At 37.0% G+C, this 16023-nt stretch overlaps 2 protein-coding genes across 3 annotated transcripts in view; both read right to left on the reverse strand.

Moving 5' to 3' along the window:
- Positions 1-5476: 5476 nt before the first annotated feature.
- dmap1 (DNA methyltransferase 1 associated protein 1) lies at positions 5477-11448 on the reverse strand. Of its 2 annotated transcripts, XR_008155006.1 has the most exons (12): positions 11254-11413; positions 10767-10871; positions 10539-10630; positions 9954-10152; positions 9647-9805; positions 9365-9532; positions 8718-8903; positions 8420-8491; positions 7776-7848; positions 6556-6842; positions 6143-6253; positions 5477-5958 (listed from the first exon to the last, which is right to left on the reverse strand). XR_008155006.1 is itself a non-coding variant. In XM_052564390.1 (11 exons), exons 2-11 carry the CDS (start codon positions 10860-10862, stop codon positions 6194-6196), a joined length of 1392 nt encoding a protein of 463 aa, XP_052420350.1. In that variant the 5' UTR covers positions 10863-10871; positions 11254-11448; the 3' UTR covers positions 5477-6193. The 2 variants fall into 2 exon arrangements, 1 of the variants encoding a protein (XP_052420350.1); XM_052564390.1 differs by having other exon boundaries at positions 5477-6253; positions 11254-11448.
- A 97-nt stretch (positions 11449-11545) lies between these two features.
- The window catches only part of obscna (obscurin, cytoskeletal calmodulin and titin-interacting RhoGEF a), a 43562-nt gene continuing 39084 nt past the window's right edge, over positions 11546-16023 (reverse strand). Inside the window, exons 76-84 of the mRNA XM_052564021.1 lie at positions 15815-15946; positions 15223-15345; positions 14947-15114; positions 14593-14698; positions 13987-14226; positions 13615-13838; positions 13010-13106; positions 12738-12887; positions 11546-12487 (exon numbers count right to left, since the gene is read on the reverse strand). Of these exons, the coding sequence (XP_052419981.1) occupies positions 12310-12487; positions 12738-12887; positions 13010-13106; positions 13615-13838; positions 13987-14226; positions 14593-14698; positions 14947-15114; positions 15223-15345; positions 15815-15946 (1418 nt within the window). The 3' untranslated portion in view covers positions 11546-12309. The remainder of the gene's footprint in view (positions 12488-12737; positions 12888-13009; positions 13107-13614; positions 13839-13986; positions 14227-14592; positions 14699-14946; positions 15115-15222; positions 15346-15814; positions 15947-16023) is intronic.

Genomic DNA, 16023 nt, shown 5'->3' on the forward strand with positions numbered 1-16023 from the left:
TGTGTCTCCTGTCAGGATGAGACAAAACCAATAAAACCCTTTACAAACGAGACATTTGTATACATTTCTGATTATATGTCTGGGCATAATTACTGATTATAATGACTTATACTGTCTTTTTACACATTGTGTTGCATATCATGCTGCGTATTGTGCTGTGTAAACATAAAACCATGTCTGCATTTGTGATCGGAGAAATGACAATAAAACAAGCACTACTCTACACTGCTCAAACTCGCATTTGAATCATCAGGGGCAAATTCTTTAAATAATTTTTTTTTTTAATTACTTAAGTCAAAAACGCCAGACTGTCCTATCAAAGTTGGCACTGCCCAACTTAATATATAGCTGTTGTATCAACATGTATATCAGCTGTTTTTGGGGAATTTCCACCTATCTCTTTGTCGTTGCTTTCTCAGGTTGTACACCATATGAAACCTACCAGTTGTAGTTTAGATATTGTTCCTGCCTGGTTGCTCAAGGAAGTTTTTAGCACTCTTGGGCCGAGTTTACTCACGTTTTTAAATTTTTGTCTCAGTTCTGGCTCAGTCCCGGATGCATTTAAACATGCCGTGGTTAGCCCCCTGCTTAAAAAAACAAATCTTGATCCTAATGTTTTGTCGAATTTTAGACCAGTCTCACATCTGTCTTTAATTTAGAAGGTGTTAGAAAAGCTTGTTTTTAATCAGTTACAAGCTTTTCTACAACATAATTCTGTGTTTCAGGTTTCAATCTGGTTTTAGATCACGTCATAGCACAGAATCGGCACTGTTAAGGGTTCAAAACGATATAGCACTATCCGTAGATTCAGGGGACCCTACTGTATTAGTGCTCCTGGATTTAACGGCAGCATTTGATACAGTGGACCATTCAATTCTTCTTGCACGTCTTGAGCATTGTGTAGGCATTCAAGGCTCCGCACTTAAATGGTTCAGGTCATATTTAACAAATAGGAGTTTTGCTGTTACAATGGGAGATTGCTCATCATCGTCCGCCCCCCTCTATTGTGGTGTGCCCCAAGGTTCAATTCTGGTCCCCACCCTGTTTTCTTTATATATGTTGCCACTAGGGGCTATAATAAACAAGCATAATCTGTCATTACATTGTTATGCAGATGATCTGCAGATTTACCTGCCTTTAAAATCAAATGACAGTGTCGCATTAAACCGCTTGCAAAATTGCATTAATCAAATTAAGCTGTGGCTTTCTCGCAATTTCCTTACTTTACACGAAGATAAAACTGAATGCATTGTTTTCAATACAAGATGCATGTCAGTAAATTCAAATTTAAGTTTGGGAGCTTTGACTCCATGTGCCAAACAAACTGTCAGGAATTTGGGCGTGACTTTCGATTGCAGCATGAAATTTGATACACAGATTAGCAATGTAGTAAAAATGAGCTTCTTCCAACTTCGTCTGCTTAGTAAAGTTAAGCCTTTTCTTACAAGGCACGATTTGGAAAGAGCTTTACATGCCTTCATTAGTTCAAGGCTTGATTATTGCAATACTCTTTATGTCGGTCTGAGTCAAACATCTCTTTCCCGTCTGCAACTTGTACAAAATGCTGCTGCTCGCTTTTTAACCAGTGCTCCTAGAAGAGCACACATTACTCCGATTTTAGCTACTCTCCACTGGCTTCCCATGCGTTTTAGGATTGATTTTAAGATTTTATTGTTTGTTGTTAAAGCTTTAAATGGGCTAGCCCCTGAGTACCTGTCTGAGCTTTTAACTCTGGGTGGACAAAATCAGCGCTTACGGTCTTCTGATCAATGCACTAAGTCGAAGCATAAACAGTGGGGTGATAGGGCCTTTGCTGTTGCTAGCCCTAAGCTTTGGAACAAGCTCCCCCCAGACATGCGTACTGAAACAGACGTTGTACTCTTTAAAACCAAACTTAAAACTTATTTGTTTAAATTGGCATTTGATACGCAGTAGCGGTGTAACATTGTAACTTTGTAACATTGTATTTTCTCTACTCTATTCGAATATTGTGTTCAAATGATGTGTTATTTGTATCTGATGTGAAGCACTTTGGACACCTTGAGGCTGCTGTAAAGGGCTTTAGAAATAAAGTTTGATTGATTTTATTGATTGATATTAAAAATATATCCTTTGTCCCACAGATAAATTGTAGGCTACTGGTTCAGGAATCTGTTGAACTGTTCTAGAACAATTGTTGTAAATACAACTTAACCACTGATTTCTAGTTCTGTCCTCTTTTGGAATACCAAACAAATGAAACACACAGCCTCTCCACAAAATGGCGCCAGCGGCAACAGCGAGAATAAAAGTAATGCCTTCTTTCTTTGCATGAACATTTGGGCGACGTTATGCAAATGTTTCCACATCATGACATAAACATGTGGGGGCGTGTCAGAATAAGCCATTTTAGGTAGGTGGTTGACTCTTAACTTTTATAAAGAATATCTCTTTGGATTTGAGATTTTAGTCTTTGCAACTTTAAGAGCTTGTATAGCTTGTAACACTCCAAAGGGAAAGGAAAATTTTGAATCGTATCATATGACCCCTTTAAAAAAGAAAAAGAAAAACCCTTACCACACACTTGCCATTTTAATACAATTAAAATGTTAACAAGCTGCATTCAGTAATTCACAAATGTAAATGTTCCTGCAGTACATTCTAGAAAAGAGCATTATGTCTGTCCCCAGTTTCCCCCTCTTACCAAGGTGTCCTACTGAGTGAACAATGAGTTTTCTCCAGAGACACAAAGTGTCCCCCATTTAACATCCTTTTCTAACCATCTTAAGGGCATGGATAATGAAACATTGTCCAAAGCAGTCTGGGGTGGTTAAAACTGGCCGTAAGCGTAAGTATTAACGGGTGACTGGGACAGGAACCCCATCTTATAGGTAAAAGGAAGTTGAAATGAGCTACACTGACCTTTACCTGCAGATGTCCACTTCTGATTCTCAAATCTGAAGTCAGCAAACTCCACTGTAACTCAAATAAATAATTTTTTCGTCTTTTTTTTTTTTTTTTGGAAATGAATTCACCTTGATATTACAAAAGAAAAAAAAAAGTCATCAGATTTTTTTTTTAGATTTTTAAATGAGTTTCACCCTTTCAGAACATTTACTGTGGAGTTCAATAAAAGCTCATTATCATCATCTGACTGTGATGGAGATCTATGCATTTTGATAGAGTGATGAAAACTGTATGAAGCCTCGCTCCCTTGATGACAGACCTCAAGTCGTCTTTTTCTTGACTAACTCTTCTCCATCATATCCCTACCGCATCTGCTTCTAGGCGTGCTCTCAGACAATGACGTATAGCCACAATTAGCCCTGGAAAGACTTCAATTATGATAAAAACCCTTCACCCCTCTTAGGCCATGATTAAAAAGCTCTCCTCCACTCCAGTGCCTCTGATAAAGAGCTCTCGTTTCACACCATCACTTCTTCGTCGGGATAATAAACCACTCCGCCAGGGTTCTGCCCGATGCCTTTTACCTCTCCATCCCCTTACGTCTGGTGTTCCACTGAGGAGGAATGCTCAGCCATTTACATTTTCACATGGGTAGCAATGCAATGACCCTGTTTAGGCTCCCAAAGTCACATTAACATGAATGCGAGCCATTCACCCTGCATTCAAGACAAAAATCAACATGAAAAGCATAAGAGGAAAGACATGATACTGCTCCCATGACCTTCATCCTCATCTGAGAATGACACAAATGCCCATTCAGAATTTTGGAATGAGATTTGCTTAGTAACATGTTTGATAAATGGATTTGCTGTAATGAGATGGAGCCATCACAAAGTCATGAAAAGAAACATAGAGGAAGAGAGAGAAGGGGAAAAGAAGGATCGTCTTTCGGCTGTGTTCTGTCAAGGGAGAAATTACACACTTACTGATTTTTTTTCCCCAAGGATGGCCACCATAGATCATACGTCGGGATTTACGAGCCAATTTCCAACATGAAATATAGACACCAAGAATCAATTTTACCACTGTTTTTCACTTTCTTTTCTCTCAACAGATCACAGCTGCTAGCTTTCCGCAGGTAGCCTACTATGGAAGCCGCTGACAAGAAAGATAAAGAAGATTAATTATTTTTTCAGTGGACACTACCACTTACCACGTATTTAAAACGATGTTAAGGGAGCTTGTAAAATAATTAAAACTTGGTAGAAAACTAATTACTTACATCTGTTTCTGTGAAATAGCAATCCACAAAGCCTGATGCTGTGGTTTCTTTAGAAGCCATTTTGTCATTTTCTTTTGTGCAGAGAAATATACTGTCTGTATTTTGTCCATAATGACTGATAATATTGCGCAACAGCCATTCGTTTGTGTGACATTGTGTACATTTATTACGTGTCTCACAAAAACTATGAGAACAAGCCCACACCACAGGTCCAACGATAATGACACACAGGAACGATATAGTTCAGTTGGAATCACTTTCACGATTAACACGATAAAACACTGACAGCCAATCAGAACACATATTTCACAGAGCCTGCACATTTAAAATGGAAAACCATATAGTTACCCCCAAAAAAAAAAAAACTTTGCTTACCATTGATGGTGAGAACGGGCCTTCTGAAAGCCAAAATCATTTTGCAAGTGCTCCCAAAAAATCGTTTCTCTGTGGACTTCCACTGCTTATTTTTTTATAGAATTATATACAAATTGTTAAAGCTTTTTAGTTATATTTGTCGTGACAGCTGTGGTGTAAACTTACTCATATTCAGAAGTATAGCCTATTAAACAAATATTAAAATGTTAGTTATTGTCCTTGGTGTTTTTGTTTTGTTTTGTTTTGTTTTACTCAAATTATACATTCATTTTAATAAAATATATTTTCAACTACAGATAAAAAAGGCATTACCTTCTAAATTAAAATAAATTTGTCATATAAAATATAGGCTAGGCTACTTTAATAGCAAACCTTTAAGTCAGAAGGTATCTGTTACGCTACTGCCTCAGTTGGGAGGCTCACTACCGCTCTTTACTGTCTCGAATGAATTTATCACGGGTTATGCGGAGTTGACATGTAAATTATAAATGTTTCCCGTCATGTTCAATACTGTAATGAATTTACTGGAGATGTCTTTATCGCGACGAATTCATGAAGTGGCGATGACGAGCAGCAGAGCTCGCGCCGTTCACGTTATTGATGCGCGCGCTTGACAGCTAATTTAAAACGCACCGAGCGCCTCACAAATGCGAAGCGAAATACACGGATGGCTCGTAACAAATCAACGCATGGGTGTGTTTAGTTAACGCTTTCAGCTTCAATATCAAATGATGGTGAAAATTTTACCTTGGATTTTAGTGTTTTTACAACTAATTCTTTTTAATATAAACCAGTACATAACAGAAATAGCAATCATATTACAGCACTGAATCATCACATATTTATATTCTAGCTCCTAGATGATAACCAGTGATAGAATACAAAATAATATTTTTTTCCTTGCATTAAACTTTTAAAAAATTAATAGCGAAAAGCTTTGAAAAAACATTTATTAAACACAAGGACATTTTACAGGTAACAAGCTCCACATACAAGAGCGTCTATTTGAGATAGGTGACACTCTGGCTCTTCTGAGAAAATGCAGAATTTCAGGTGAAAACAGACAAAACAGAATGGCAGATGTTAAGACACTAGTTAGACAGGGGCACCTCCAAACAATTAGACATTTTACCGGAGACTGCTGTTTCAAGATGCAGCTGAAAAGCAAACGCTCTTTCAATAAATTCCCCAACAGGAACCAGACCCACTCATACCATCTGTCAAGCATACATTCATTTCAGACAGACAAGCAGACTTCTTTTTTTACTGTTTACTTGCTTCTGTCTTGTCATGTGCCGATTAGCTCTCTTTGTCAATTTACAGTTCATCTGGGTTTGGGCTGCCTGGTTGGACAGAAGAGGTGGTATAATGGAATAGGTTGTCAAGGGTGGTCTGTGTCATGGTAGAGGTTTGGCCTGGAGCATGGAGAGAGGACGGAAGCAGGTGGGATTGAGGAGTGGTGGACAGAGAGGGTAGTCATTGTGATGAATACATTAACAGAGAGAGCGGTCATCAAAAGAGCAGATAACAGATGACCTACAACCACAACCTCACCCTCTGACCCTGAAGCAGGCAATCACTTAAAGAAGCTCCACAAACCTCTCTATCCTCTTCCAAAAATGTCCAACTGAGTTTACTAAGTCATGTATGTCATGGTTTCTTCACCTTCTTGATAGATGAGGAACTCGAGGCAGATTCTCTGCGTTTGCGCTGTGAAAAGAGGAAAACCTTGAAATAGAATTTTATGGAAGATATTGGTTTAATTTTAAATCACATTAATTCAAAACAAATTTTGCTTTTATAGTTTTGAAATAATTAAAACAATTAAAAAACAAATATTTCACAAAGGTTTCAAATATTCAAATAAATACTTCTAATGTTTAAAAGGAAATCAAATTGCATGATAATGCCTGGTGAGGTCTATCCCTAAAGTAGTTCTATCATATGAAGTACCAAACCAATCATTTCATGTCATGGTAATTTACAGATACAAACTTCTCCTGAAAACTCACCGAATTTGGAGTGAGTGGAGCTCCAACCACATCAATAATCTGCTCTTTGGCTTCGGTTTTGATGTCATCAGCGCCGGGCCAAGATTGACTGTCAGGCGCTCCACCGCTCTCACTCTGTGGTGTGACGGCACCCCCTGCTTTTAGCAGAGCGTCATAGCGGTGCCGCAACATCTGCTGTTCGTACTCACAGTTACTGTAGGCCTGCTTCAACTCATACACCAGGACCAGATCACTGCGAAGTTCATTAAACATCTGCACAATCTCCTCTGTGGGCATGGGGTTGAGGTCTGTCGAGGAAGGAAGAAAGGGGAAAAGGGGATATGTTATGAGATGGTTCAAAGCAAATTCTGTGTTTAGAATTTTACATTTACACATTTAGCAGATGCTTTTATCCAAAGCAATTTACAGTGCATTCAGGCTATACTTTTTTTTTTTTTTTACCAGTATGTGTGTTCCCTGGCAAATGAACACGCAATCTTTTGCACTGCTAACGCAATGCTCTACCACTGAGCCACAGGAGCACTTATCTTTTTTATTTGCAACTGATGATTTTAAAAGGTTTAGATGAAGAACACTATACCTGGGTTAAGAATTTCACCTTTCACAATCCCAATACTGATTCTAAAAATTCCATGATCAATCTTTCATTTTATTCTATGTAAGTGTTTTCTGCACCATGGCAAAAAAATACATATTTTTAGAGTTTAAAGTCTGAACTGAGGCACTTTAACATTTAAAAAATATATATATATTATAAATATTTATATAAATTCATTTTTCTATTGATTTATCCCAAGAGGCAGCATGCAATAGCATACAGCATTGTAGTCCAAGTCACAAATTATTATTTTAAGTTATCTTAAGTAAAACAAAGCTCAAACATTGCAATCCATTTCACAAGTAAATAACTGCTTTGAACCTGTTCATATAATGCTCATGATTCTTTAAGAAATCATTAATAAACCTCATTCAAAGGTCTCAGTATCTATACTATTTAATGTGATTTTCAGCAATTTAGCATAAGAAATGTAATACAATGTAAAATTATTTTTATGCAAGAAATGCAAATGCTAGAAAATTAAATTCCATCATACGCTAGCAAAATCAATATTTGTATCTTTTTTTTCTAAATGAATCACTTTAATTAGAATTGTAATTGAAATCATTAAAACTCTTTAAGTAGAACCATACGATAGGTAGAAGTCAGAAATGCTACTCACCCACTCCTTGCTCCGTCAGGATCTGTTCAATTGCTTTTATTTTCTTCTGACCAACTGAGCTGGGCAGCTTCATCTATGCACACAGATGGATTAGTTAACAAAATCTACAAATACATTTTCAGTAAACTTAAGTTGTGCTTGTGTACTTGTGTCTTAATCCACGAGGTGTTGGAACTCTAGCTGGAACATTAACACCTTTAATCTCAGATGGCTACATGGTTATAAAAAAAATAAAATAAAAAAATAAAAAAAACTCGGGAGCAATGGAATAAAAATGGGGTCATCTTTCATTCATAATACCCCTGAAATGCACTTCAGAGAGGGCAGATCAAAACATGTTTATGCACCCAAGTCTGACTAACAGATGACCAGCCAGATCTGAGTCATACACTACCCCAGTACCATCCTTAATGTGTTTTATATAGAGCGACCTCCCTTCATTACTCTTTAAGAGGAATGCCTTCCTGTGCGTAGATTACTCTACCTATGACTGTGTGAATCAATCAACTCCTGGCTAATGAGAGAGAAGTTAAACGCCACAGGCCCCTGCAGCGAAGAGGGATGTATCATAATATTCTGCATAGATCGTATATTAAGAAACGGATCAGGGGTCAGTTTTGTCGAAGCGTGTAAGTTGATCTTACTCTCTGACTCCGTAGTGAAACACCAGCAGATTTGAAGTCTGGGAATTTGATGCCTGCGGTTTCAGGAAGAGCCTGCCATTGGACAGATGAGAGGGCATTAGAGCAGCAAGTGCTAGAAAGTAATAAAGTTCACTGATTTTTCTTTCTTCACATATTGCAAAGAAAGTGAAAAATTAGAATGATCGCAATCGAAAATACCATTTATTCCACCCATAAATTTTCCCCATTTCCGCTATTACTATTCAAATATATATATTTTTTTTTAGACAGTTCGAGGTGTAAATAATGAGATAATTACAGGTTTTTCCATCTCTCGTTTCTGCGGCAGCTTCTTCTTGGTGGCTTTACGTTCAGCTCTGCGCATCTCTGTGGTCGTGTCGGCCGCTGTAATGAGCTTCTGGAGGTCCTGGGCCTTCTTTTCACGCTCCTTTTTACGTGTCTCAATCTTCCTCAGCTCCTGGATCAGGTATTCCTCTTCTGCCACCTACAGGAAGGAAAAGGAAGCACAATGTCTACATGAGATCAAGCCTGTCCCTATTAGATATAACGAACTTACACCAGTATCTATACTGTGCCCCATTAATTATGAGCATTATTTACAGAAACTGCAGTTTTCAACCAAGATGAATGCAAAATAAGGCAGACAATTTTCCTACTGAACAGTAAAATAATTTTTTTATTTAAATGTATTTGATGATAGAGTTGTATTACAATACTAATATATTTGTGTTAAGGGATGATAATAATAATACCAACATTATTATATTCTAATTGACACTGAAAATTGGTGGGAGCTTTTAAAGTGCACCAGATTGATGGATTTAAATTTAAAATGCATGAATTTTTCTTCCACTCCCCATAGTTTCACAAAATCCTGTGTAAAAACACTGCATCATTGTTGCAACAATTGTTATGTAGAATGAAAAAGATCAGTCTTGGTCTCACCTGCTCTGGAGTGCGGCTGAAAAGCCTCTCCAGCTGCTCTTTCCTGCGTCTCTCATGACCAGCATCAAATATGTAGATCTTAGGCTCTGTGCCTGTTCCTGCCCGAACTTTTGTCAGTTTGCCACAAATGTTGTAATAACGCTCCTTAAGATCCTCCACAGAGCGCTTCTACAATAATATCAATGAAATCAGTGAAAACAATGTGATTAGAAGGGAGTAAACTGTAGAATAATCAAGTTACTTTATGTTAAGTACAATGAAGAATCATTATGAGGAACTTACTCTATACTGCTGGTGATCATAGCGATCATGGATAACAATAAACCGTAGGTCAAAACGTTTGCACAAGTCGAACAGGTGATCCGTTTCAGCTTTCGTCCATCCATCGTCATGAAGATACATCTGATATTCCTGCTCCGAGTACACAGGCACCTGTACAGTCTGGAAACAGGAATACTATTTTTTTAGTAAAATGCAATTACATAAATTTCAATTTCAAAACAAGAATAATACACAATCTCTTCTCTCCTCGACCAATGCCATTTTTTATTTTCTCCTACTCTGTTCAGTATGACCCTCTCTGTTCTACCTTGTTGAAGCGAGCAAATGGGTAGTCTTTCCCTTCCTCTGCTGCACGTCTCCAGTGATGGAAGATGGCTCCATCTTTTCTGGCTGTATTGGAAAAGGGCATCCACTTCCAGGGCCGCACCTTCTTACAGCCAAGTTTGGCTTTCACTGTCCGGTAGCCTTGTGTGGTATCACTTGGTAACAGGGGAGGGGCATCCCGACTGAAAGAAGCGAAAGCATACAAAAGTGAATTACATGCTGTCACTTTCCAGTGTAACAGTATCAGCATCCAAAGGTTTTTGTTTATGCTGAATTTGGTCAAACTATTAGATCAGATTTTTACTTCCACTTGCCCACATTTGAACTAATACCACAACAAAACACAATATAGGCTACATTATTTTTAGCAAGACATTTTTATGCAGGTCAAGATGCTATTTTTTTCTAGTCATTTTACTTATTTCAAAGAATGATACATTCAAACTGCAAAACTATCTGCCATTATTAGACATGGGAATCAATTTTAAAAAGGCCATGTAAATATGTAATAATAATAGTTGCAATAAAGCAGTGAAGTAAAAATGCTGAGCAGAGAAAGCCAACTTACTTCTTGTCTGAATACAGCAAGGCATATACTTCTCTGTGCATTCCTTCTGGTCTCTTGAAAGTTAATGTCTCTGTCACTTTCTTGGCTTTTTTCTACAACAACAAACAGAAGGAAAATGGTCTCAATAATACAAAGCCAAACATGTCACAGTAAAATCTAAAACCCATTTTAAAGCTCCATCTATAGTCCAAAGCCCAGTGGTGTTGGTTCTCCTCTGTGACATGTTACCTTGTCTGAGTTGATGATGTCCTTCTTGCTGATGGGACCTGAGTCTTCTCCTCCTGCCAGCTCCAGAATATCCCTCACATCAGCACCGGTCGCCATGGTGAGGGACTAATAGTTTAGACAAAATGATAAGCAAAGAGGTACACTATAATACACATATACAATGAAGTATTTGGTTTGCTTTTGAAAATAAGAATCGTCTTTGTTATATGAACTATTTGCTGAACTACATCTGACAGTCGTTACCACCTAACATAGAAAATACATCAGGGTTAAGGGTTCAAAAGTGTCTGCTGGGTTTGTCTGAGCATATAACGTTAGAGGATAAAGACATAAACCATAGCTAATAAACGAAGCGCTAATGAACTCGAATCTCGGAATCAATGGGCTTACGTGCTACCTGAGGGTCGGGAACTGTATTGAGCGTATATAGTTTTCTAGAACTCCATTTATGAACTGTAATGATATTAAAAGTAATGTTTGATCTTACCTGATAAAAATACGGGTAGACTGCGTATCTAAAATATACGCTAGTCTTTATTTACGAGACAGTGATAGCTGAAATGCTATATTTAACGGCGGATGGATATCTCCTCTTCGATGGTCAGCTCCAGTCCTCTGTGCGTTTTGACACACTCGTGCAAACGGTCGCCACCTATCGGACAAAAGGAAGAAGCGCATCTACAATACTGTCCGAGTTCATAAAATGCCTTACTTTGTAGTTTGTGCGTTTAAAAATGGAATCTGTCACTGCATAGAATCAAACAAACAATCAAAACAAGTTTTACAGTGTTATAATAAATTTATTGTAAGTGCATGGCAATTTGCAGACAAAAAAACATACATGCATTGTCTGAAACTATTATCGTCACAACAGAGAGGCAACAATAACCCTTACACTGATCTTACCACTCTTATAAAATCTAGTCCAAAACCAATAAAATCCTTAAACATTAAGTAAAATTCTAACTCAATAAAATCCTCATACATTAAGTCAAATCTGCATTAAAATTAGAACAAATATAATTGATGCATAAAATACTGCATTTAACCATATCATGTAAATCATACTGTAAAATTGTCCCTGATAGAGCAGCGCCACAGAATTTAACAATACAGGGCATAAAAAGCAAGTAATATAATGCAGTGATAACCTGTTCTACATCTTACATTCACATAGATAGATAGATAGATAGATAGATAGATAGATAGATAGATAGATAGATAGATAGATAGATAGATAGATAGATAGATAGATAGATAGATAGATAGATAGATAGATAGATAGATATGCAAAAGCCCTATTACCACTGATCTATATAAATTACATTTATTTAATCTACTGTAAAACAGTGTTTATGTAAATTAAGTCATTTTTGAATTATTAAAAAGCAACAACTGAAGCCATGTTGAGCAGATTGCCTGATTGCATTTTTTTTTATCATAATCTTTCCTTGTGGGAGAGCAGCACAGCTTTTCGAAAACTACAAAAAGCATGTCAGTTTCACACATCACTGTCAGCCTCCAAATATGTTTGTCCCTTTAATTATGGAAAGGGCAGATTAATTTTGGTGCGGATGTGGTCTCGCTTGACCTCTCGTTCCCTGAGATAGGCCTGCAGCTTGTCTGTTGAGAAGCAGACCACAGAGTCAGTGTGTTTGGAAGGTGGACGGTCTCCTTGTATCCAGGGGTTTTGGAGGCACTCTGCAGCTGTATGTCTTGCCCTGGTAAAACATGAAGTCACATCAAATACTGCGTATGTCCACATATTAACTGATTCAGTCAACACATTAAGATTAGAAGCAGGATACATTTAACTATTGATTTTCGGTCTACTGATGGAAAGTCATAATGGTTTTAGTTTTGATTAGTTGTCTACCATTAAAGCATCATCCGACTACGATGTCATGAGATCTCACTGTCTGTTGTTTGGATTGAAACACAAAATAAGGAAGCATCATCTGTGAATGTTACCAGGCTTTGTTGCTCAGGGTGTTCTTCATAAAGTTGATGGCTCCCTCTGAGAGACCTGGGTAACAACGATTAAACTGGATCTTGCCTTTTTTGATGTTTCGATCCCTCTCCCAATTTATATCAGCATGGAAGGGACTGTCTGCACTCAACCTTAAGATGAAAATGTAAGAAAATGAGAGGATATCAATGAATAATGATTGAAAAATAAAGAAGCCCTAATGGTGCTGTAATTATTCCTAATGGTTATGGATTTACAGAATGAAAGGACTTACATTATAAAAGCCAAAACACCAACAGCCCAGATATCAGTTTCAGGTCCAACTCCTTGTCCTTCTAAGATTTCAGGAGCTTTAGGAAGGACAATATAACCTAACAAACAGAACCAAAAATAGCTTTCATAAACTAAATTGGTTTGTTGGTCATAAGATACTGGATACTTTTTTTTCTTTTAGGATGCCAGGCAGCCCAGAAAATGAAAGTAGTTCTGTGTACATTTACCATTCAACAGTTTGAGATCAGTATGATTTAAAAAAAAAAAGAAATTAATAGTTATTAAGCAAGGATGCGTTAAATTGATTAAAAGTAATCATAAACAAGTACGACCATCTAAATAAAAATTAGCAGCACAACTGTTTTCAACACAGATAATACTGAAAATGTAATCACAAGAATAAATTACATTTTAAAATAGATTAAAACCATTACTATATTACTGCTTTTTAATGTATTTTATATCAAATAAATGCAAGTTTGGTAAGCATTACAAAACATTAAACAATTCGATTAAACTGACTCCAAACATTGCAACACTAATCTATATTGGCTGAATAAAAACACAGCACAAATTCCAGATCATAATCCAGTATCACTGATATACCTTTATTATCTGTTATTTCTTTGATGTGTTCAATGTTTAGTGCCTGTCCTGGAGTGAAGGGCTGAGCAGAGCCCAAATCCACAATCTTCACTACATTCCGGCCCGTCACAAGCATGTTGTCCGACTTTAGGTCCAGGTGTACAATGCGTCTGCTGTGCAGGTAATCCACAGCACTCAGAATCTGCTCTAGTAGGTTAGTCACCTGTGTTTCTGAATAAAGAGTCCTGTAGGACATCAGGAGTTAAAAATAAGGTAATTTTGTACAACACTGACTGTTAAAGATCATGATTTTCATTAGTCTCTGTCATTTTTAATTAGCAATTTATAGGATGACATAACTGAACAGAACCCTTTAAACCGTATTGCTCTCACCTTTCTGCAAGGTTATAAAGTAGCTCTCGTCCTGAGCACAGTTCCTCTATAAGCACCAGGAAGGTGGGGGTGAGGATGGCCGACTGCAGCTGGACGATTCGAGGGTGGTTCAGTCGGCGAAGCAGTTGATATTCCCTTAAAACCAACTGCCTCTGCTCTGGTCTGTAAAGTGTTATCTTAGCGGCTAACATCTGAGAGCTGCGACTATCCTCACACTGCATTACCACACTGAAACGGCCTCTGTCAAAAGAGATACAGAATTATGTACTTAACTGTAGTAAAAAAAATACATAAATGAGCAGCATAAAAAGGATTGGAAATACTTGTAATCAGTGTTTTGTGAGTCAACAATTTTGCTTTTATTTCACATTTATGTGGATTCATTTAAGCAATGTAGAGCTTAAATATTATAGTATTAGAGCTTAAATACTACAAAGGCTGGTTTATACTGTCCCGAACAAACACCAGCAGGGTTAAAAAAACACTCATCCAACAAAACCCAAATACTGTTTTAGAGGTGTTTGTTGTGGCAGTGTCAACTAGCCCATACATTGAGTTTACATAACTTATTAAAGAGGTATAAATATTCAAAATACATTCAAGTACCTGTTGATTTCAGAAAGGAAGCTGTAAGATTTCTCAGTGCCAAGACCTCCAGGTACAGTGACCTTTGACCCAATAGATTCCATTTTAATGAGAGGATTGTGAGAGTCTGCAAAAATGAAATGAAATAAAATAAATTGTTTGTAATTAGATACAATAAATTCACTTTCTTTAAATTTCCTTGAAGTAAACTACATTATATGACCATATTCTGAGAATATTCCATTTATTTTATGAAAAGAGATGATTGCATTACATTTAAAGATAATAGGGGGGTACATATTTAAAGATGTAGGGTGAGGTAATAAAATAAATAAAGTACTTTTGGATAAAGGTAAATTCCAAGCAAGTCCGTACCTTCATAAGGTGTGGCCATAAAGGCTGGTGGTGAAGGGTCACTAAAAGGTGCCAACCCTCTCTTGGTGTTATGGGACACTCTGAACATATACCCCGGTCCTCTCGGAAGGGCATTTACTGTAAAACAGCTGTCTGTAACATTCTCTGCCAACATTCTCCACTCCACACCTAATATAAAAGGACAAAACATTCTTTATGAGGCACCATGGAAAATCACAACGAAAAACAATGCTCATAATACAGGATGTACTGTATATTCTCAGTATGTATTCTTACCATTTACACTATACTGAATACAATATGTGACAAGTTCTTTTGATGGCACAGGTTTCCAGAACACAAGCGCTCCTCCCCCTGCTAGCTGAATGACATCTGGCCTGGATGGTTTGACTGGACTTTCTGGTTTGAAATCAGAAAACAATTTCAGAACTTTATGAAATACTCTACCATCCAAAAGTCTGGGGTAGGTTAGATTTTTTTAATGGCTTATTTTTGGTGAGGATGCAACAATTTGAACAAAAGTGACAGTAAAGACATTTATAATGTTACAAAAGATTTCTGTCTCAAATTCTTTAAAATTTTCTAATTATCACAATATCCTGAAAAATATGTGTCATGGCTTCATTATTGATAATAATAAGAGTACCAAATCAGCACATCAGAATGATTTCTGGAGGATTCTGTGACACCGAAGACTGAAGTAATGATGCTGAAAATTCAGCTTTACCATCACAGGAATAAATTAAATTAAAGACTTATTTCAAAACCCTTTAAAAATCATATATAAACCCCAAATATTTGAACAGTAGTGTATCTATAAAAAGCAATTATATGGAACAGTTTAATGACTTTAATGTAGTTGTTTAACCTTTGGTTTTCTTAAATATCGGCACTTTCAGCGAGAACAATTTGGACTTCTTCTGAGGACTTTCGGATGAGGTGGTCATTACTGTGGTCATTTTCTCTGGTATGACAGGGGAGGAGTTCTTCACAATTGGTCCTGTCAGAAAGAATTTGAGATATAATTATTATGCACAAGCTAATGTATTTTTAAAACTGAATAGTGTATTTTCAACA

The sequence above is a fragment of the Carassius gibelio genome, chromosome B8 (assembly GCF_023724105.1).
Source record: "Carassius gibelio isolate Cgi1373 ecotype wild population from Czech Republic chromosome B8, carGib1.2-hapl.c, whole genome shotgun sequence".
NCBI classification, from domain to species: domain Eukaryota; kingdom Metazoa; phylum Chordata; class Actinopteri; order Cypriniformes; family Cyprinidae; genus Carassius; species Carassius gibelio.